The 23,091-nt window shown below is 49.6% G+C and overlaps 2 protein-coding genes across 3 annotated transcripts in view; one reads left to right on the top strand and one right to left on the bottom strand.

Moving 5' to 3' along the window:
* The window catches only part of TTC9C (tetratricopeptide repeat domain 9C), a 395,268-nt gene that overhangs the window by 6,592 nt on the left and 365,585 nt on the right, over positions 1-23,091 (bottom strand). The gene's annotated exons all lie outside the window — the stretch shown is intronic.
* Positions 1,260-17,254, top strand: HNRNPUL2 (heterogeneous nuclear ribonucleoprotein U like 2). Of its 2 annotated transcripts, XM_063317026.1 has the most exons (14): positions 1,263-1,788; positions 4,341-4,473; positions 6,723-6,796; positions 7,291-7,430; positions 8,587-8,677; positions 8,784-8,896; positions 9,190-9,453; positions 10,463-10,585; positions 11,020-11,151; positions 12,657-12,825; positions 12,973-13,173; positions 14,957-15,033; positions 15,463-15,561; positions 17,077-17,254. In XM_063317026.1, exons 1-14 carry the CDS (start codon positions 1,278-1,280, stop codon positions 17,143-17,145), a joined length of 2,196 nt encoding a protein of 731 aa, XP_063173096.1. In that variant the 5' UTR covers positions 1,263-1,277; the 3' UTR covers positions 17,146-17,254. The 2 variants fall into 2 exon arrangements, with proteins under 2 accessions (XP_063173097.1, XP_063173096.1); XM_063317027.1 differs by lacking the exons at positions 14,957-15,033; positions 15,463-15,561; positions 17,077-17,254 and adding an exon at positions 14,430-14,509 and having other exon boundaries at positions 1,260-1,788.

Genomic DNA, 23,091 nt, shown 5'->3' with positions numbered 1-23,091 from the left:
ACAGTGGGGATAAAATCCAGGTTTCTTTCTGTCCATCCTTTGGAAAGTCATCCAGTCACAGGTTTCCTCCAACTCCAAAGATTGAATAATAGTGAGCATTTCTTGAGGTAAAAGAGTATTAAGGAGGATTAGTGACTTAAATTGCATTTTATTGTTTTCGGCCATCAGCCACCTTGCAGACTACATATGCAGAAGATGGTGCATACTGTACATATATCATTTTTTTATTCATAAAAAAATAAATGATATAAATGAAATGGTGCCTAAATACATGACTGCCCGAGCTGAGGATTTATTGCCCTAATGGTGGTTAAACAGGTAATAATTCAGCAGGATTCGTTTCTTTCCCCATGGCACAGAAAGGACTATTTGAACGCGGCACCTGACCAAGAAAAGGCAAGAATCGTTGCTAGATTTGTTTTTTATTGGGTCTTTTGCTCAGAGATTTTGGGGGGAAAGATGGCGGCACCTCCAACTTAAATTAAAAAAAAAAGAGAGAGAAAAACAGATTAATCCAATGCAGAACCTGGTTGGACAGCTTTCCCCCTCTTTTGTCAAGCCCGGGAGAGCTCGTTCACCTCTTTTCTCCGATTGGCGAAGTCTCAACCAATCAGAAAAATCGGCCTCGTTCTTCCTCCAGTTGCCATCCGGCCCCCCCACAACGGCGCTCTCTCGGCCGCCGAAGTCCACAAACGCGGGGCCGAGCCCGCGCGCGCCCAAGGCCTGAGCGCGCATGCGCAGGAGCCCGGGAGCGGGCCAGAACTCTCCGTTCAAAAAAAAAAAAAAAGCTGCGGGGTGGCGAAAGCGCATTCCCGCGCGGGGCCTTAAAGGGTGACGTTGCCGTCCTCGCTGTGTTGTTGTTATTTATGGCTAGCGAGAGGGAGAGGGAAACATATAAAAGGGGCTGTCTCCGTTCGAGTCCAGAAGCGCGGAAAGAAAAATAAGAAAGCGCTCCGTCCGGCGCATGCGCCGCTCCAGGGCGCGCGTGCGCAGCCCCGGCCCGCGCGCCCGGGCCCCCTTCCTGGCGAGCGCTTCCTCCCCCCACCGCCCAGCCGCGCCTGCGCAGCGGCCTCGAACCCGCGGCGGCGGCGCCGGGGGGCGCGGCGCCCGCCGTCCGCGCAGGCGCGGCAGGCCGGGCCGCTCCGCAAGGGTGTAGCCGCTGGGCGGCGCGGGGCGGGCGGCGCAGGCGCAGTGGCGGCCGAGGGCGCCCGGCCGCTCGCAGCGCCCGCCCCCTCCCCCGCCCGCCCGCCCGCCCTCATCCGCGGAGCGCGCGCGCCATGGACGTGAAGCGGCTGAAGGTGACGGAGCTGCGGGCCGAGCTCGGGCGGCGGGGCCTGGATTCGCGCGGCCTCAAGCTGGAGCTGGCCCAGCGGCTCCAGGAGGCCCTGGACGCCGAGATGCTGGCCGCCGGGCCCGAGGAGGCCGGCGCCGAGCCGGGGGCGGCCGGCGGCGGCGGCCACAGCCTCGCCCGGGCCCGCCTGGGCGTCGCGGGGCCCGGCGACGACGGCGACGACGAGGAGGACGAGGACGAGGACGAGGAGGAGGAGGAGGAGGAGGACGAGGAGGCGCTGCTGGCCGACGAGGAGGAGCAGCCCCCGCAGACGCAGCCGCAGCCCGAGGAGGAGGCGGCGGCGGCGGCGGCGGCGCCCGGCGGCGAGCAGGCCCAGGCCGAGCCCGGGGAAGGCCCGGCGCAGCCCGGCGGCGTGAACGGCGCCCAGCCGGCCGCCGAGGCCGGCCCGGCGGCGGCGGCGGCGGGCGGCGAGGCCCAGCAGGGCGGCGACCAGGAAGGTAAGGAGGCGGCGGCGGCTCCCCCCCGCGTTCCCCCCCCGTCCCCGGAGGCCGAGTTTCCCCCGATCCCGTTTTGCCTTTCCATGCAAACAACAACAACAGCAGCGATAACCGCGCAGCTGCCTCCGCCGGGCCCGCCCGCCCGCCCGCCCTTCCTTCCCTCCGCGGCGGCGGCTTCGGCGACCGCTCCTCCGGGCTGGCTCCGGCGCCAGGGCGGCCCGCCGGCCTCGTCGCCCGGAGGCGCCCCCGTCGCGGTCCCCTGCGCGGGCAGGGGGGGCCGCGTCGCGCTCGCCGGGCCCGGGGCTGCATCGCCTGGGCCGCGGGGCCGCCGCCCGGCCGGCCGGCGCTTCCGCGGCGAGCGGGCGGGAAATTGCGGCTGCTGTTAGTCTGGCGGCGGCGGCGGCCGCCGGGCGTCGTGGCTTCCTGAAGGCCGGCGGGTCGATCCCCGGCCGGAACGACCCTGACCTCCGGTCGGCTGAAAGATAAGGAAAGGAAAGGAAAGATCCCGAGGGGTACGGCGAGCAGACTGAAATGGAGGACTCTAGGAATTGGGGACTGGGGCGGCGCGGGGGGGACTGCCTGATTTGCCAATGAGTAACTTATCAACAGAAACAGCGTTTGAAATTTGCATAGGGAAACTTGGCCGGCCGAAGAAGAGTTCCTCTGCAAATGTATTAATGGTTCTGGCAGCCCCTTACTCTTTTTGGTTTTTCTTCTGTAGCAGAATAACCTTCCTCCTTCCTTCCTTCCCTCCCTCCCTCCTTCTCTTTCTCTCTCTCTCTCTGCCAAATCCTAGATTTTGCTCTTTAGGACAAAGTTCTGCTCCCCTTTTTTTTGAGGAAATATTCTGTAAAGTTGCACTGATAGGCTGCACGTGGCAGTGGTTTGTATAAAATAAGTGGCGAGGCATAGAGTCTGGGGTTCTGGCATTGTTTTGCCACAAACTGTGGTCCCCATTCCCAACTTTGTGTCCCCCCCCCCATTGTGAGGCCAACTCCCAGAATTCCTGGGTGGCACCAGTTGACTTGGAGGGCCGTGATTTAAATCCTCAGCTGGCCAGAAATGTAATGACTTTGAACCCTTTAGTATTCTCTCTCACCTAGGTTAAAATGGGGGGTGGGGGGGTCACCATGTCACTCTTTAAAGAAGGTGATGGAGTGGGATAAAACTATATATATATATATATGAATTTGAGTGTGTGTGTGTAAAATTTATAACCTGCCTCATTGCTGGCAGACTCTATAAACAGAAACAAAACCCCCGTGTAATCAATTATGGATGATTTCTGTGGATTTTTTTTTAATCATGGGTGTTAATAAAGCTAAAGTAGTCTAAGGGTAGAATGTACGCTAGAATGTATGTGAAATAAAGCTGAGTATACGTATAAAAAAACTGAAGTAATCCAATGAACAACTTCTGCTGTTGATGATATTGTATGCATAATTATACTTACAGAATAATTGTTACTGTTCCAGTTTGTGTGTTTATTAGACAGGAAGGAATGGTTGCCTGGACAGTTGGTCCATTTTTCTGTGCTCTGCTGCAAGAAAATGCTTAGAAATTTATGTTTACGGGTTTTAACCTTTCATAGCCCAGAAACTTTTCTTTGTATTCCTAACAGCCCTCTCTCAGTGTTATTCTTCCTTTTTATTTTGAGGTGGTGGTCATGCCAGCATGATTATCTGTTTAAATGTGTGGGTAAGATTTGGACTTGGAATGCAGTGCTCTGTACTTTAATTTAATTTAAATTAATAACAGTATTGAAAGGAGATTTAGACAGTTTTCTCTACAAATCTGATGTACTTCCTGTGTCTTGCAAGAAGTTGAAGTGCTTTAATACTCTGTGAAGATTTAACAAACTGCAAGTCCCAAGGATAAGATTTAATCAGTTTTTTTAGCTCTGTATTTTTCTTAAACTGCTCTCCTTTGGTTTGCAAAATTGCTGGTATCCAGACCTGATCAGGACTTGTTTATTTGTAGTTCCTGAAGTAAATTTTCCAGGGTTATCAGCAGGAAACTGATGAGATGCATATGAATTGCACAGCTGTCCACAAGGGCCTGTTGAAGTTTGGGTTCTACATGTGGGATAAGGTCGTGCAGGGATTTCAATCTGCACAGGATTGATTTTCTGTATTTAGAACACTTTTGTAATATTTAAGCATCCACGTTACGCAGAGGCTTTTACAGAAAGTATGAAGAAGGGATAATGTTGTACATGCCAATCTTCCATATGTTAAAAGGCCTTCCCTCTGAGAGCATCACAGAAAGACAGAACTCCAGTCAAAGCAGAAAGTGAAACATGCGGTTTTGATTTCCTGCAATTGCATAGGGTGATAAGGAACTGAAGTAGACAGATGTGATGTGAGGCTTGATCATAATTATTTACTCATTGGGCACAAGGGGTTTGGGCTGCTCTGAGATAAGCGCCACGCGAGGGTTATATTCCAAGCTAGGAGTAGTCAGAAGAACTTACGTTTACCTGCGTGTTTTCAATCGTTTTCAACAAAACCTTCCTGTTTTTTGTTCTTTGTTTTTTTCCTGCCTCTTCACAGCAAATGAAGAAGATGAGAAGGCAAAGCAGGCTGGGCCGGACGGCGAACGCCACGGGCTCAAGAGACAGAGGGATGAAAAGGAAGAACATGGCCGGGCTTATTTTGAGTTTCGAGAGGAGGCCTATAACAGCCGGTGAGATACGGATCATTTTGGCTGGGGATTTAGTCTGCTTTGCCAGCGGAGTGGAACGGAATTGGGACAGAGAATTTGGAGGATCGGGTTGGATGGCTCAGAAGCGGGCTAGACGTACTGCAAAGTCCTCTCTTGTGTTGATCAAAAAGTTTGCGGCACATTGATAAGGATTGAGGCGCCAGTGAGTGAATGGCCGGCCCTCGTCTTTACTGTTTCTGTGGAGTGTGTGATGGTGATTGGGAGGTTGGAGTGGGGCCAGGCGGACCTGGGCTCAAGTCGAACCTAGTCATGGCAGCTCCCTGGGTGACTTCGGGCCAGCCGCGCGCGCTCAGCTCAACCCACCTCGCAAGGTTGTTGGGGGAAATGAAAGGAGGGAGCCCTGCATACAGGACTTGGAGCTCCTAGAGGGAAGGCCGGATGTCGTGTCTAGAAATGTGAGGCCTTTGAATGGTTAACTCCTTTGTGTTCAGGATATGGATCTTTGTTTAAGTCTGTAAGAGAGCGGTCAAGCTGCAGCCACTGAGTTCTTCGCAAGAACTAGAAAGTGCTAGATATATAAAAATCAGCCAGGTGAATGCAGCAGAACTTTGGTTATAACCGGTGCACGGGGAAGAAATGTTGATTCCCACAAGCGTCCCATCCTAGCCTTGCAAGGCGAATTTATTTACAGCCGGAGAGATGGTGTATTGTGGCTGGGTTCACACGGTGCGCTAAGCCATAAATAGCCATTTACCGAGCACAGTGGATGAGCACGTGCATCTTGTTAAGGCATAATGCTTGCTTCTTTATGGCTTAATGGGCAAATCTAGCTACTGGGCTTAGCGTTTGAGAAACCGAGGCAGTTGAAATAAGCCATCGCTTTCGGGGAACATGTGAACCCATTCTGTTTCTCACAGTCCGTCCTTTTGCACTCTCCCTTCCTTGCTTCTCCCAATATCTGCTTGGGCAACATTGCGTTTTGGTACAGTATTTCAAAAAGGAACGTCAGGAGGGTCAAGGGCAGCAGGCATGCTTAAAATATACGTTCTGTTCCTACCTTTCCCAGCTAACTTAGGAAAAACTGCTCTGTTGGTTAGCGGGACCACAGCCTGACCCAATGCAAGCATGTTTTGTATTTTACTATTGGAAGCTTTTAACAACTAGGTTGCAGTAGCTGTGTGCAGCATTCTTTGAGCAACAAGAATGTTTGAACGAAAGCTCTTTTGGGAGTGGAGAAAAATAATATTGAAGTGTAGTAAGTGTCCATAGCCTTGACTTGCCTTGCCTTTCTTTCCCCTTCCCCCTCCCCCCCCTCCCCCTTCCTTCCTTCCTTCCTTCCTTCCTTCCTTCCTTCCTTCCTTCCTTCCTTCCTTCCTTCCTTCCTTCCTTCCTTCCTTCCTTCCTTCCTTCCTTCCTTCCTTCCTTCCTTCCTTGTCGAACAGTTTCTGAACACTTAACTGGAGCACTGTGAGACAAAGCAAATGTTGGAACAAATGAGAGAAATGCTGTTTTACTCATCTATTTATACAGATATTTATAGACTATAAACCACCTTAAATCCTCTGCTGATGTGGGCAATCAGAATGAAAACCAATAAAACCGCATTCTAATCTAACTGAACTAACTCAGGTGGCCTTTCTGACATCAGCCCCCTTGTAAGAAAGTCGCATTGTCAAAAAATAGGAGCTTGGGTACATTCCTTACCGCGGTGTGCAGGGTGTTCTGCGATTACATCTCAAATTGTATTTATACCTGCATGGGAGCAATGGGAAACCATCTCTCATTTCTTTTATTATTTATTTATTTATTCAAATTTTGTTACCGGCCATCTCCCCCGAAAGAGGGACTCTGGGTGGTTTACAATAAAGCTAATACTATAACGATAAACGTTAAAATCCCATAAAAAATAAGAACAAGTTACAAATATATATATATATATATAATCCAAGTGGCTATAAAAATTCCAATCCGATGGGAGGGGCTCCAAGGCGTGAGCCACCCCCAAGAATGGCTATCCCCCTTCCCGCCCCAAGCGAGACGATAGAACCAAGGGAAAAGTTTCTAGTTTCTTCTTTTGTTCTTTCGCTAACTTTTCTTGCTTTTCTCTATTTTTTTATGTTGTATTGTAACTATATATGTTGAAATTGAATGAAGTTCTTAATAAAAGAAAAAAAAAGTGGGGAGAGTGGGGGCTGTTTCTTTTTTTACATACCTGTTTCTATCAGAGTACATTTTAAAGCCGATTCTGTTGGTTATGCTTTTCAACATAGATCTAAGTCTCCGCCACCCCCAGAAGAAGAGCCGAGGGCAGAGGATGACGAGACACTCGTGATCCTGGACACATGTACGTATTGGGTCTGTGCATGTCTCTCTAGGGGCAAATGCGAACATAAGCACGGATGAAATATGCATGGCTCCAGACCATCAGGTGGATTTCAGGGCTGTTCTTTGTCAAGGCAGTGTCAGTTGCTGGGAGTTTTGAACAAGGTGGTTGAAACTCGCATGTTTCTGTGGTTTTATTTTCATGGTCCTCTTGAAGCAGAAGAGTAATCTAATCCATAACTAATCTAATGGTCCGGTGCGTAAGGCAAAGCTGCTGCCTTATTCCTCATTAAAGAAGAATTCTTTGAATCCGGTGAAATTGTTCTTACTCGATGAAAGGTTAATTTTTTTATGTTTAAACCAAAGTTGCCTGCTTCTGACCCCACAGGAAAAGCAATGGGGTAAAACAATTCCAGGTCTCAGGTCTATTTTGCTTGTCTTCATGGGCAACGTTCCAGTTACAGGGGTCAGCCAAGGCCTGGTTTTAATGGTGTACCACTTCCATTTCTGGCACAGATACATCCGATCTCCACTTCAAAGCCACCAAGGACCGCTATGGAGGGCAGCCTCTGTTTTCTGAGAAGTTCCCCAATCTCTGGTCTGGGGCGAGAAGCACACATGGGGTGAAAGGGGGGAAAGTCTGCTTTGAGGCCAAGGTGAGGCGGCTTGCAGTCGCGGTTAGAACGCTTGGTCCCGAGTGGGATCTGGGCCTGTTTGTGGTGCAGTCTATTTAATTCGTGGGGCAGAGCTTTAATGGGGTGTCGCTTCATTTGGCAAAGGGCAGCATTGCATTTCTCCTGTTCCATTTGGGTATTTTAATACATCTTATATCAGACAGCAGTTTGATATTATAAAAACTAACAAAAACGAAATGGGTTCACTTCACAAAAGAGCCACCATTGCATAGGGGTTAAGGCAGCCTTCTCAACTTTTTGACCCTGGAGAAACCCTTGAAATACTTTTCAGGCCTCAGGGAACCCCTGCGCATTCGGGCTCAAACATAGGCTAGACGTTACAGAATTATTATATTCATTTCCTGGGTAGCCCTGTAGAGATGCATTCACAGTGTTCTTCAACTGAAAATAAAGAATGAAACTTACCTCTTGAATGTGACATGGCCCAAATTTGAAATAATTTTTTAAATTGTGATCTCCCAGGGAACCCCTGGTGACCTCGCGCGGAACCCGAGGGTGCCACGGAACCCTGGGTTAAGGTATTGGACTAGGAGCAGGGAGCTGAGGGTTCTAGTCCTCCTTTAGGCCTGGAAGTGACTTTGGGCCAATCACTCTGTCGGCAATAAAAACTCAACTGTTCACAAAAACACTTACTTTAAAAATAAAAACAGAACAGGTGGGAAAAATTAGCCAAGCTAAAACGTTGCCCAAATTGTAGCATTCTTAAAAGGCTGAAAATTACAATTCATAGAATGGCCAGTGAAATAATTGGAATACCTTTCGGGAAATTTTATGTAAGAAGCAGTAAGTGAATTATTGGTACTAAAGGCGAGCCACCAGAGCTGCTCAGCTGGGGTCTCTCATTGGTAGAGGAACTGCTAGGGGAAAAAAAACCATAAGCGTGGATTTATAATTCTTCAAAAGATCACGTAACGGGCATAAAGCAGCAGCATTTAGGACTGGAAATGAATTGCTTGGGAAGCCCAATTGCTTAAACTGCGATTCGCGCAACACGCTGTCAGTATAAGACTTCAGAAACGGGGTACTTGGTGCAACTGGCTTGGGTGAAGATGGGCATCTTCTGTAGGCCCGGTTCCCTTCTTTCTAGCCATCTTTGGCCTGCCTTCTCCTGTCTTAGGTGGCACAAAACTTGCAACTCAAGGAAGGCTGCCCAGAGAACCAGCTGCTTCGTGTTGGATGGTCTGTCGATCTCTCTCGTTCCCAGCTAGGTAACTAGAGCTTCTAGGTGGCCGGTTCAGGACAGCTAAGCCGGCCCTGCCGGGAGGGACTGGGCATCTGCGGCACTGCCACGTTAAACACCGCTGTCTTCTCCAGGCGAGGATGAGTTTTCTTACGGCTACGACGGACGAGGGCTGAAGGCCGAAAATGGGCAGTTCGAAGAATTTGGCCAGCCCTTTGGGGAGAACGATGTGATCGGCTGCTTTGCTGTAAGTGCCGGGAGGGAAGGCTTGAGGGAAGTCCTTGGAGAAGCCGGTTTTAAGGGGGGGACCACCACCTGCACAAGCAAGGTGTAGCTTGCAGGGCAGTTAACCTGAGACAGTCTCGTTCAGGAGACAGCCATGTGCTCTAAGTGCCGCCCTCAGCCTTTAATCTCGTGAGAACAGCCCCATCTGCCTGGCTTGCTGATGGGTCTGCAAAGACCCGTTGTCGCTGCTTGCTGCTCCAGTGGCCGAGAACGGGGCCGATGCCCACCCCAAGCTTTCTGCCTCCTCCCTTGCAGAACTTTGAAAGTGAAGAGGTGGAGCTCTCCTTCTCGAAGAACGGGGAGGACCTGGGTGTGGCCTTCCAGATCAGCAAAGAACTGCTGGGCGACAAGGCTCTCCTGCCTCATGTGCTGTGCAAGAACTGCGCCGTGGAGCTGAACTTCGGCCAGAAGGAAGAGCCCTTCTTCCCGGTTCCCGAGGACTATGTGTTCATCCATGCCGTCCCTGTCGAGGAGCGCGTGCGCACCCCGCCACCCCCCAAAGCGCCCGCAAAATGTGAGGTAGCATAAATCTCCTTGCTTCCGTCCCTTTTTGCCCTTCGTTTTAGCCTGAGGCAACCTGCTAGAGGCCTTTGATCTTAGGGGATCAGCTGGCATGCGTGTTGGCCCTGCAGTTGCTGCGATCAGGTTTCTTTTAAATTCTATTTAGCATCAGTTTGTGTATCTTAAAACATGGGTAAGAATCTGCAGCCCTTTTTGACCTCCAGGGGAGGTGTTGGGAGAAGAAGTAGCTCAGAAGCCAACGCAGGCTGTAAATTGCCCACTTCGGCCTGATTGAAATACTTCCTGAATTTTTTTTTCTCTGGCTTCCGCCCCCCCCCCCTGCTTCTTCGTAGGTGTGAGTGCTGCCCCGTGCCCTCCATTTTGCAGGGAATGAGGGGTTTCCAGAAAGGGAGAAGGGTGTGTGTGAAACCTCCAGCTCCAGAAATGTGTGGTGTTCTTTTTTTGTAAACTAAGAAAGGAAATGCTATCCTGGTCTGTTTAGAACTTTTGTTCCCACAGTGGCCAGTCTGATGCCCCTGGGAAGGCACCTGCAGAACACCAGAACAATCGATGCTTCTGCCCACTGGTTCTTTTGGAAATAGACGGTCATTTTGACTAGTAGCCACTGATAGCTTTATCATCTGAATTCCTGCAGCCCTTTTTTAAAGCCTGTTTTGTTACCGGTCATCGTGACATCTTGCAATAGGCAACTGCTATTATTTTTAATTGGCGTTTTTTCCTGCAGCGAAAAACGCTTCTCTTAATGAGCGCATCCCTCCCCTAATGGACTGGCGAAAGGCTATGAATATTCCCAGCTATCGTATATTAGTTTCCCTTTTATCTTTTTCCTTCCTGAGGTGGTGTCAGCCAACCTGAACTCTTGCACATAGAGGTATTTCAAAGCGTCCCCGTAATCTTAATGGTGTTTTGGGAGCTCTGGTCCGGCAGAGGCCTTGATTGGATGGCATTGCTTTCCTCTCTCTCTCTCTCTCTCCCTCCCCCCCCCCCTTCCTGAACCTCATTCCAGGTTTTGCTGATGGTTGGGCTACCAGGATGTGGGAAAACGTTTTGGGCACAGAAGCACACCCAGGAGAATCAGGACAAGCGTTTCAACATCTTGGGGACCGATAACATTCTGTACCAGATGAAGGTAAAAGGCTTAGATGCCCAAGACTAGCAGCTGCACGGATCACTGATCGGGGCAAACCAGTTGAACATTGTGACCATGGCGTGTTTATTGAATGTGAACCTGGGCATCTTGTTCTGGGCTGTGTTCTGGTCATGAAGGTATGGTGATGATATCACCAAACGGGGAGGAGGTGACTTTGGGGAGGGGGCCATTTATTGGGGGGGGCTGCTGTGTAAAGTCTTAGCCGCTGGGGTGGGAGATGTCACATGGGCCACGATTGCTCATCCTCCTGATTTTATTAAATAAAAACAGTACAGTCTGGTATACATAGCTTCCAAAACCTTTGGGTGGGAGCTGCCCTTGATGACCTTCCCCTCATGGTTTCCCAAACTTAATCTTTGAAATGAGAAAGAAAGAAAGAAAGAAAAACCTCCTCCAATTTCCTTCCTTGCCAGACGAAAGGTCCTCTGGTTGAGGAGGCACTGCCCATCGAAGCTCGAGACTCACTGCTTCAGCAAGCTGCCCGGTGCGTGAGCAAGCTGGTCCAGATTGCACCCCGGACAAGGAGGAATTTTATTCTCGATCAGGTATTTTTAGTTAAAAAACCAGAGAGCTCTGGTGGGTTAGTCCCAGGAAGAGAATGAGCGTGGGAAAAATAGATTCTCCCCTCCACAAGAGATTGCAAAAGGAAGGGTTAGATAACTTGAGGAAGGCCTCATTTTAAAGGGTCACACCGTACTAGGTGATCTTGGAGCCCCCAAACTGGTCAGCTATGTAAGAAGGGGGACGTTTAAGGAATTGTTAAAGAATTTGAGCCACAGAAATTATACTTCAGAGAAGGGCTCTGGGCTGATGCTCGTACAACAATAAAGTTTTGGGGTGGAGGAATATTCCAGGGTGAAGAATTAAATCTTAGGTCACTCAGTGACATTTGACAATTGCTTAAGATCCTTTGCTTAATTGCAGTCCAGCGTACGGCAAGCATATGATGCTTGCTGTGGCAAAACATAGGTCCCTTGCTAGCAACAGTTTAGATGAATTAAGGCAGGACAAATCTTAGTCTGCCACATCGACCGGTCATCTGATCTAACAGCTTTTTTTAAAGGTTTGACTGATTCCTAACTATTCCTCCACCTTGTAATTATTTTTCAAGCCTTTTAAACTTTTGGCCATTGACCCATCCTGTGCCAGTGAATTCTTTTCAAGAATTCTGTTGTATTTTAAAATACAGATTTGATAAATCAGTAACTAAATAAATAAAATGTTTTTGAAACTCTCTGTTAGCCACTCAGAGTTGCATGGGAATGGAGGGCCATGGAAATTGTGGAAGGGAGGGAGGGAGGGAGGGAGGGAAATTGGAAGGTAGGAAGGAAGGAGAATTGGAAGGAAGGAAGGAGAATTGGAAGGAAGGAAGGAAGGAAGGAGAATTGGAAGGAAGGAAGGAAGGAAGGAGAATTGGAAGGAAGGAGAATTGGAAGGAAGGAAGGAAAAGGAGAATTGGAAGGAAGGAAGGAGAATTGGAAGGAAGGAAGGAAGGAGAATTGGAAGGAAGGAATGGTTTTGTTCTGAACCAGCAGAGAGATGATGCAGTTTTTTGACCCCTGCAGCTTGGTTTACACATAATATTAAGCCCTGGTTTGTTTTATCCTGGTTTCTTGAATAAACCACATTTGGCAAGACTCACTTAATAACACTGATCCATAAAATGTTTTATACAATACGCTAAGCTAAAGCCAAGGAAACAATCCTGTGGTCTAGCCTGTTAGGTGGACTCAGTGTAAGTGGATAAGTTTTGACATCACACTTTGGGGGTTGTTTTTGTGTGTGTGTGGTTTCGTCAGATGGACGGAGGCAGCTTTCCAGCCAAATTGTCCCTGTGAACTTCCAGTGCATCTTCCCCAATTTCACGCCCCATAGATCTGTCCCACAGCTCCTGCCCCCCTCCCCATGCCGGGCCAAGTATAACGGGAGCTGTCCCTCGGCGTCTCCGGGGGGCACCGGCTTGCGATCCAGCTGACGCGGCTTCTTTCCCTTCTGCCGCCCGGGAATTCCGCCTCGGCCTATCTGAAGCCCCCTTTTCCCTTCCCCTTAGTGCAACGTCTACAATTCCGGCCAGCGGAGGAAGCTGCTCCCTTTCAAGGGGTTTGTTCGCAAGGTGGTGGTGCTGGTGCCCAGCGAGGAAGCTTGGGTGGATCGGCTGGAGCAGAGGGAGAAGGCCGAAGGGGAGAACGTGCCGGAGTCGGTGATGCTGGAAATGAAAGGTGCGTGCCATCAGGAGGCCCGGAGGGGGCAGTCTGTCGGGGGAATTGGGGCTGGGGGCCCAGGGGCGGGCCGTTCTCTCTCCCGTGAAGCGAGATAGCCGGGAATGTTGATCCCTTTGCCCTTCCTCCTGCGTCCCCCCACCCCAGCCAACTTCTCTCTTCCGGACAAGTGCGACTACATTGACGAAGTCCTCTACCAAGACCTGGCCAAAGAGGAGGCACAGCCCCTCGTCACCAAGTACAAGGACGAGGCCCGGAAGCTGCTCCCGCCCTCCGAGAAGCGGACGAACCGTCGCAACAACCGGAACAAACGCAACCGTCAGAATCGCAACCGCGGCCAGGGCTATGGTGAGGCTGGGGGCCGGGGCGCGGCCACGATCGCCCCGGCCGGCTGAGCTGGTCCAGCTCCTGAGAGCGTTCCGGGCCCCTTTCGAGGCCGCGTGGTTTGCTTCCCTGGTTCTGCCTGCGCTTGCCCCTTGGCCCTTGTAAGCGGACACTTCTTTGCTTTGGCGCGTTGGCCGGCTTGTGAGAGGCGCAAAGGAGAGCTGGGGGGCGTTCCCAGGAAGGGATCTAATCGCTGATCCCAGCCGCTCTTGCTTAGGAATCCCTTGAGCACGTCAGAACGGCCCGTCCGCCTTTGGCGCGCTTGGCTTTTAACAAGACAGTTACTGTATTTGAGTCGTTTGACCCTTCTAACCCAGCCTTTCTCAACCTTTTGACCCTTTTGCATATTTTTTTAGGCCTCGGGGAGCCCCTGCACATTCAGGCTCAAATAGAGGCCGGAAGTTCCCAAATCATTATATTCGTTTCACGGGTAGGCCTATCTGTATGCATGAACAGGGCTCTTATACTGAAAATTAAGAATGAAACTTGCCTCTTGAATGAGAAGTTGCCCGGATTTGAAATAATTTTTTAAATAAATTGGGGTCTCCCAGGGAACCCCTAGGGACCTCTCACGGAGCCCTGGTTGAGAAACCCTGCTCTAACCCACCCAGTGGAGTTTTTGGGGGTCCGCTCATTGTTGCCCAGTGAACACCCCCAAAGCTTCCCCATCTTTGCCCAAGCTGGTTTTCAGAGGCCCCCCTGCACATTACAGAGTCTTAGACTCTTGATACTTCAGTTGATTCCTTATCGGAAATGCTCCAGCCTCTCCTTGTCTTAAAAACCCATCCCATCCAGCCTCTGAAAAAAGGGGGGCACGTTTAAGTGAAAAGAGGGGCAATCACAGGGGCTGGCATCTATTTTGAACCCCTTCCCCCAAATCCCTCATCTTTTTTCTTCCGGGGCCACGTTCCCCTCGAATTACGCTCGCTCCATCCTCGCGCCCCCGACATGCAGCTCCTTTCCGTCTCCAGCGCTGTCATTCCTGCAGCGCCAACGGAGAGATGCGGAGACCTTTGCTGTCCTCCTGCTTGCCTCATGCTCTGTACTCCCACCCCTTCTCTCCCCCCCCCCCCACCGCTGAGATCACCTCTCTGGCTTCTGCTCATGCGGTCGAGCAGGCAGTTCTGTAGGCTTTTTTTTCCCTGTAAAGGGCTAGAACTCCATAACTCTCACTGAGAGCGTTTTTTTTTTTTTTTTTTTCTTCTTCTTCTTTTTGGCAGCTCAGCCCAGGCATCCAAGTATGCAGCACCCCCCCGGGCTGCTGTGTGAGTAGCACAATGCTTGGTGGGGAAGCGGGGCGAAGCATGGGGAGGGTGGCGACGTTTTGGAATAGGAGACGAGCAGGGGGGGATTGGAAGCTGCGGACAGGTGTGAACAGGTGGAGCCCCCCCCCCAGTTTCCGCCCTTGAGCAGGGGCTCTCTTTTTCCACGCCACGCCCCATCGCGCAGGGCGCGGATCGTGGCTGGCCGGCGGCTGCCGCCTTCAGAAGCTTTGGCTTGCTCTGTGCTTGCAAGTAGCCCCCGTTTCCTGGCAATCTCAGTCTGGTGCACGCCCCCCCCCCAAGCGGTTGCTTTTTCCAGTCTTGTTCTGAAGATCCCGGCCTGCTTCGGCGCGAGGAATGCCTGTTGCTCCCCCACAAACAGGGGACCCCGCCTCGGCAGGAGTTTGGACGACTTCAGAAATCCCGAGGGATTTCCCCGAGCCGAAGCTGCAACCCAACCTCGCTTTCTCTCCCGCTTTTCCCAGTCGGAGGGCAGCGCCGAGGCTACAACAACCGAGCGTACGGACAGCAGCAGTACTGGGGGCAGCCCGGGAACCGAGGCGTGAGTACCTGCTTCTCGTTTCCCCCGTGCTGACAAGCGGGTTCTTCAGAAGTGACAGCCCTTGGGAGGGTGTTCTTTCCCCCCGTCTCCCATGGCGATGCGTCAGGGTCTTGCTTTTCTTTAAACCTTCTCAGGAGTTTCTAGCCTTCGTGAATTTAGAGGACTCGCGCGCCTCTATGGGAGCCATCTGCGCCCTTGCCAGGACGATCGGCGGTAAAGGATTGTGGGGGTGCTAATTCTTCTCCCCAGTTTACTCTCAAGGTCCCAGATGTCCGAGGGGGTTTTGAAATGGAGGCCTCTGTAGCCTAAGGAAGGCGCCTAGGAAGTCAGGGAGGTGACGCTTGGCCTTGGTTCGATGCCCTGAGAGTGGGGCTTCTGACCAGCGGCCCCCGGCCCTTGCTGGTTCTGACGGGCGGCTTTAACACGCAGGGCTACCGTAACTTCTACGACAGGGACTACAATCGCTTCTACGGGCGGGATTACGAGTACAACAGGTACCGGGACTACTACAGGGATTACAACCGCGAGGTAAGAGGTCACAAGCGATACCTCCAGAGTAGAGTAGCGGTTATTCCTCTGGCAGTGTTTGGACTACCGGGAGCTCTTGGTCTCCCACCCTCTGCGTGCCAGCGGTGTCCGTGTTGTGGTGGGAGGGCCTGATGGGAAGACTTCCCTGAATATCAAAGGTGGTGGGTTTCCTGCCTCCAAAATGGCGCGAAACTGCTTCTGGAGCGGTAATAAAGCCATGGGAACAATGCGGAGGGATTTACAGGTCGTCCTCGTTCAGCGGCTGCCTCGTTTAGCGACGGTTCGCAGTTACACCGGTGATGAAAAAGTCACTTGGTGACCAATCCTTGCCTTGCTGACCTTTGCAGGTCCGCGAAGCAAAGGGAAGCTGAAGTCGCATCATCAGCACAGTCGGGGTTTCACTTAGCGATTGCTTCGGTTAACCGGTTCTGATTGTGGTCACTAAACGAGTGCCTGTAGACCTGCGGCTTTCTAGTCAGTGGAATGCCTTTGGAGGAGCCTTAGGGCAAGATTTTGGAAGTACCGCTTAATGGATAACGCTGGAGCTAAGGAGACATGATGTGCTAATCTGTTGTTTCACCCAGTTTTTGGTCACGTGGTACGTCATGCTGGGCCATAAATCACGCTTGGTAAACGTGAGGGGCAGTTTTCACGATCTGCCTGACCTGAAGAAATCACACTGTGATTAATCCGATATTAATGGAATATTGTTCTGTTCCATTCCATATGCAGGGCATGGCTGGTTTTAACCCAATTTATGCGAGAAGCAAAGTGTTTTTAGACTTTTTTTTTTAATGTGGAACTTTATTATGATTATATAGCCCCTTTATATTTTTCAAGCCAATAGTAAAGAGCCTAGGCACAGAAAAGAAATGCTGAAACAAAGTTTAAAAAAAAGAAACTTTTAGTAGCTACTAAAAGTGACTTTCTTCTTTTTTGCTTTGTTTCAGTACGGCTAGTCCTCACTTAATGACCACAGTTGAGACTGGAATTTCAGTTGCTAAGCAAAGCAGTCATTAAGCTAATCCGACCCGATTTTATGACCTTTTGTGGTGCTCATTAAGCAAGTCACCGTGGTCATTAAGCGAACTATGTGGTCGTTGTGAACCACACGATTCCCCATTGATTTTGCTTGCTGGAAGCTGGTTGGGAAGGTCAAAAGAGGCGATCCCGCGACTGCAGGACACTGTGAGGGTTGTGAATGCCAACCGGTTGCCAAGCGCCCAAAATCATGATCACGTGGCTGTGGAGACCCCTCGACAGTGTGAGGACCAGTCGCAAGTTGGTTTTTCAGCACTGTTGTAAGTTTCGACCATCACTAAGCGAATGGTCATTAAGCAAGGACTGCCTGTATTTCCCTTATTTTTCCCTTCCCTTCCATTGTCCCCAGCCACTAATCACTCCTTCAGTCTTTTTCCCTTTCTTGAAATACTGGAGATTATATTTATTTGAACAGTTTCGCTCTCTGAACTCCCCCACTGGCTCCCTGCTAACCCATCCCATGGTCTTTCTCAGTGGCAGAACTACTACCAAGACAGAGACCGATACTACAGGAATTACTACGGATACCAGGGGTACCGGTGAAACCCCCCCGCCATCCCCGCCCTTCGGCCAAGCAGCAAGGCTCGACGGAGGGGAACGTCCGCCACTTCTCCAGAAGCAAGCAATGGAAACGGGGCTGTCGGGGGAAAGAGCGGTGCCAGGGGGTTGCAGGGGGGGGGGGGAGAAGGGGGAGGGGGAGGTTGAAAACAAAACAAAACAAAACAAAAAAAAAATTGTAAATTTTTTTTTTAAAGTTTGTTGGAAAAATATTGTCTTATTCTATAAAAAAAAAACAAAAAAAACCCACATTTCGAACCTAGTTTAGACATTTGTAATCGAAACGTTTGCGTGAAAAAGAGCGGCACTTAAGGCTGTCTATGACTGGACAGGGAAATAGTCACCGTAGAGCGGCTGGGCTGGCAGCTGCGGGGGGGACAGGAGGGGCAGGGCTCGAGCCTGACGGAGGAGGAGGGCCGCCTGGGGAGGGGGCGTGGGAAAGCAGCTGGCTCTCGAGGCGGGGAGGCGGCTTGTCTGGCATACCCCATTTTGTACGGCGGCCCCGGAGGGTCGTGCGTCTAGACAGCCGAGGGAGCGGTGGCGTCGGTTTGGCGGCCGCAAGGAAACCTTTGGCATTCGGTGGCCCCTGGGAGGAAGCGCCGGGCTTCTCTTCCCCGCCCTTTTTGCCGTTCGGCCGGTGTTTTCAGACAGCGAATAATGGCTGGGCAGCCTGTCGGGCGTGGGGGAGCCTCCTCCTGACATCCCCTGCGCCCTCCCCTTCCGACCTTCAAGGGAGGCTCACGGTCCCTCTGACAGGAAGAAACACAGGGACTTACTTCGGTCAATTGTCCCCGGTCGAAGCCCGGCCGCCGTGGGCAGCCCGTTGCGCTCTCCTCTCCTCCCGAGACTTAGCTGGCCCTTTTATCATCTCTGTATAGAACCTACGTTGTTTTTTTCTCAACCGTGGGGACTTTAGGATGGGCGGACTTCAACTCCCAGGATTCCCCAGCCAGCATGGCTGGCTGGGGAATCCTGGGAGTTGAAGTCCACCCATCTCAAAGTCCCCGCGGTTGAGGAACACTGATCTATGTCCTCCTCCTCTTCTTTTGTTTTTTTGTTTTCCTTTATAGTGGAGTGAAAGGAACATATCTCAGGGTTTCCGCAGGATCTTCTCATTGTTAGCACCTGACATGTATATAGGTAAAACTGCTAGCACGTCACTTGCAACTTCCGAGTAGCTTTATGCTGAGAATCGAAAGGTTTTTTTTTATACTGTCAAGTGCGGGGTGGGGGGTGCGGGGTGGGGAACCAAATCATCCTGTGGTGGTTGTGGTTTTGATAAATTGATCGCCTCTGTATATAAAGTGGGGAAGGGGAGAAGATCTGCAGAGAGGGGTTTGACAGGTGTGAATGTTTCTGGCTTGGGAAAAATGGTTTTGTGGTTTTGAAACCCAGCCTTCTGAAAGCTTAGTTCTTTTTTCCCCTAAGGTCAAAGATATATCTTTCAAGTCTTCTTCCTCCTCTTTTTCTCCTCCTCCTCCTCCTCCTCAAATATTCTCCCCCCCCCAAACATCTGGTGTGCCCAGCTTTAAAATTTCAATATCATCTCAAGAGGGCATCCAGCTGAGCAGACAGAAGGAAAGGGAAGTCAAAGAAAGATTGAGAGGGTCAGAACAGAATTTGCAGGAGGGTGGAAGTGCTTTCCCCTGATCCAGTCATTTAATGAATTGAATTAACTTTGTCTTTCTTGGCTCCTCTCACAGAACAAAGGGGTTGGGAGCCTATCACTGGATGCCTTCTCCCCCCGCCCCCACGTTGTGTAAATACCCCCTTGTTTCTTGGCCCTGCTTGCCTGCAGCTTGGCTAATTATGTCCGATTCCCAGCCACAGGGATTGAAGATTCGCCTGTGTTCCTTGTGATTCACTGTTTGAAATTCAAACTTTTTAAATTTGTGGGGTTTTTTTTTCCTTTTTTAAATGTTGGCTGGTTTTTTTTTTTTTAATTTTTCAAGAATAGATTCTCCCGAAATCTCTTCCCAGTCTTTGCAAGCAGCTCTTCTTTCCATCCCCATAAAGAATGCTCGTTCCTGCATTCCAGCCAGACTCAAGAGTCCTGCCGGCTCCAGAAGGTGTGCCTGGGTCGTTAAAAAAAGGAAGCTGTTGTGGGTCAGGGGCAGGAGAGGCAGGATTTTTCTATCTCTGTGCATGCGTGTGGTTGTGTGACAACTGTTTTTATAACTAAAGTTAACCGGTATTTTAAATACTTCAGGCCATTGGAAAAGATTCTTCTGGGGAAGAACAGGCCTGTGTTAGAGGGAAGAAAATCCCTGCTTATAAGTAACTTCAATAAGTTGACCGCTTACATGAGTTTCTGGTCGTTTGGGGCTCTGAAAAGTTGGTTGTGGGCATCCTTGCCAGCGTGCAGCATGCCAGCTGCTGAGATAACAGTTAAGGCACTCCTTGGTTGGACCTGTTGGAATCACAGGATAAGGGGAACAGGCATGGAGGGCCCAGTTAGCTTCTGCGCTTTCAGGGGAATTACTGTTGTTTTGGAATGATGGTCCTTTTTCCAGATGGGACTATAGAGAAAGGAAAAGATCTGGCTTTCTGGGCGGGGAATAACTGCTGCTCCCTTAGACCAACAGACCGAGAGAGAGAGAGAGAGAGAGTTCTTAGCAACTTTAGAAGATGTCTTTTCTTTTCCGCACACTTTTGTAAAAAAAAAAAGGGAAAAAAAAGGAAAAAAATGTCAAATGGTTAAAAAAGAAACCTTTAAAGAATTCAGCCTGTTTAAAATCTGTTAGTGTTTTTCATGATTGTATGTCTTAGTCGCTCTAGACGGAAAGCTCAAGCGAAACGGAAGGCGGTAAAATGTTTTTACAAACTGTAAAACGTTTAAGCGGCCAGTAAAAAAAAAAAAAAAAAAAAGTGGGGGGGTTGCCATTGAACATGTAACTGTGTGGTTGTTTACATCTGTAACTTTCTTTTCTTAACAATTCTGGCATATGTAGGTTGGAAAACTTCCATTTTTAGAATAAATAGCCATTCGCTTGACTCCACCTTTTCCTCTTGCACCGCTGAGTTCTTCAGTGTCGTCGTTCAAAGCTTTGGGCCTTCTGTCCTCCTCCCCAATAAAACGAAATCTCCAAAGAGCAAAACATCCCGGAGGTCCCTTTTCATTCGGGTCGGAAGCTTGCTCTTCAATAAATTCGAATGTGGGCACCATCAGAAGCGTACTGTTTTGTTGGTAACGAGAGGGAGCAGCCTTCTGAGGCCGAGATTTGCACGCCGTGCTGCTTCACAGCTCGTCCTCCCTTGGTGGAAGACGTATAGCCTTGGTCGCTGGGTTCTTGTTCCCTGAGCTGGGTGGTTTTCCTGCCGACGTTTCGCTACCTGGCTAAGTGGCATCGATACTTCGGAGAGGGGAGCTGGCAGTCCTGTATAAACAGCAGCCAACTCGCACCTCCCGCGTGCCCTGATGATGTTGCCTAGCCTGGTAGCGGAACGTCTGCAGGAAAACCACCCAGCTCGGAGAACGCCAAGGAGCCAACGGCGTTCGTTGAAAGCTCTTTGCCTTGTATCAAAGATTTCAGAGGGGAGTGAGGACGAAGCATACGCACTGTGTGGGTAGTCCTTGCTTAATGACCACAATTGAGACCAGGATTTCAGTTGCTAAGCGAACCGACCCAATTTTATGACCTTTTTTGCAGCGGTCATTAAGCGAAGCACACGGTTCCCCATTGATTTTGCTTGCCAGAAGCTGGCCGGAAAGGTCGAAAATGGCAATCACGTGACCACAGGATGCTGCGACAGTCATAAATGCGAACTGGTCGCCAAGCACCCAAACCATGATCATGTGGCCTCAGGGTACTGTGACCGTTGTGTGAGCAGTCATAGGGTTTTGTTTGTTTGTTTGTTTTGCATCATTGTGTGAATCTTCACTAAGCAAATGGTCATGAAGTGAGGACTACCTGTATATCCTTTTCAGTTTCACTCTTCTAGTGTGCTGTGCCCCACTGCAGTTTTACAGCACTTACTTGGATTTTTAGTTTCATCGTATGTCAAGAAAAGCTCCGATAGAAGGCAAGAACTCTCAGCAGCTCTTAGCTGGGATGGCAAAAACGTTTTACGAGCATCTAGGGCACTGTTTCTTAACTTCAACAACTTTTAAGATGTGCAGACTTCAACTCCCAGAATTCCCCATCCATGCCTAGGGAATTCTGGGAGTTGAAGACCACGCATCTTAAAGTTGCTGAACTTTTTTAGGGAATCCCCATGACATTAAGCTATTGTTTCCATCGAATGGAAAGCTTGTTTTACTTCATGCAACCTGTCAAGCAAAAAGATGTGGTTTACAAACCATGATGGCTGGTCATCACAACAACATGCTAAGGCACAGCGAAACAAACCACGTTATTTCCGGGGGCGAGCATTCTCCATGAATTAGTATGGAACCATTAACTGCTTCCTGTTAAATACTGCTGCTCAGTCGTTTCTGACTCTTCATGACTCAAAGGACATTTTATTGGATATTTGGTCAGTAAGTCCTTTGACTTGGGACATCCATGTCACATCTAGCCACCTCCTATCAACCTCTTTTTTTTTTTAATCTTCCATTTTTCCAACCATCAGGGTCTTGTTCAGTGCTTTATCTTAAATTTGGCTACTTCGGCTAAGGCTCGCTGCTTTGTTTAAACTTCTGTGGTTCTAAGGAGCATAACTTGTTTTTTGATAATATGCATTTGTGGTTATTTTTTGCTGAGCCAAACTGCTCTCTCTAGTTATTAGAAGCCATTTTTGAGCAGAATGCAATTTTGGAAGCCTAACTTTTGAACCAAAGCAACAGGAACAAAGAGCGTGTCAGCTCCGATTTCCATTGACGCCACACTTGGGGATGAGCTCAAAAAATGGGGCTGCTTCAGAAGTGAGCTTTGCATCTGATGGGGTTCAAACTTCTCAGAGGGCTTAGATCCTTTAGAGCGCAATTTAATGCATCAAATTTGAGGTTTCCCCGGGACTACACAGGATTACGTGGGAACCTCTAGAGTTAAAACACTATTTAAAACACTTATTTCCAAATAAATAATTTTTTGAAAAATCAAGCTGTTAATCCTCAAGACCTTTCAGGAACGCGGTAAAGAAGGAACATCTCAAACAGCGATTTCTCCATAGTTCTTTGCCACCATTGTTCTTTTGTGCTGTTTTTGTGTGTTTTTAATTCCTTAACACAGTGTTTGTCAACCTGGGCTGCTTTAAGATGTGTGGACTTCAGCTCCCAGAATTCCCCAGCCAGCATGGAGTCCCGGCAGCTCAGCCAAGATTCCATGAAAATCCATCTTATTAACAAAGCCAACAAGGTAAATTAAACCCCGTGGCTGGCTGGGGAATTCTGGGAGTTGAAGTCCACCCAACTTAAAGCAGCCCAGGTTGACAAACACCGCCTTAAACCATTGTAAACCATTCACAGTTGCCAGAAGTCGGGCGGCACGTACGTTTTATTTATTTATTTCAAACTTATTTGTCAAATTTCTCCGCCGCCCATCTCGCGTAGGACGACTCTGAGAGGCTTACAGATAATAGGACAAATGGTTAAAAACACTGCAATATTTATTTATTAAATTTTGCCACCACCCATCTCCCCCCAAAGGAGGGAACTCTGGATGGTTTACAAAACAAAAACACTAAGTGTCCTAAACATCTAATAAAATACAATATAAAACATAGAGTAATAAAAGTCAGAGAACAGATTTATATATAATATAAACGCACATCCATACAGATAATAAATTACTAAATTACAATTAAATTAAATTAGATTATAATAAATTATTGCAATCGCTCCACGCATCTGGATCGCCGCGCTGCCTCCTAATCAAGCCTCGCTCTCGGAACTGCTGCCGGTGGATGGAGAGGCGCGAACCCGGAAGTCCGCCCTCCTCATTAGAGCGGCCGCTTTACACTCGCCATATCTCTAGGCGCCTCGCTCTCAAG

The sequence above is a fragment of the Candoia aspera genome, chromosome 17 (genome assembly GCF_035149785.1).
Source record: "Candoia aspera isolate rCanAsp1 chromosome 17, rCanAsp1.hap2, whole genome shotgun sequence".
Lineage (NCBI taxonomy): Eukaryota > Metazoa > Chordata > Lepidosauria > Squamata > Boidae > Candoia > Candoia aspera.
The sequence above is the reverse complement of the archived record's forward strand: the minus strand, read 5'-3'. Positions and strand labels throughout refer to the sequence as shown.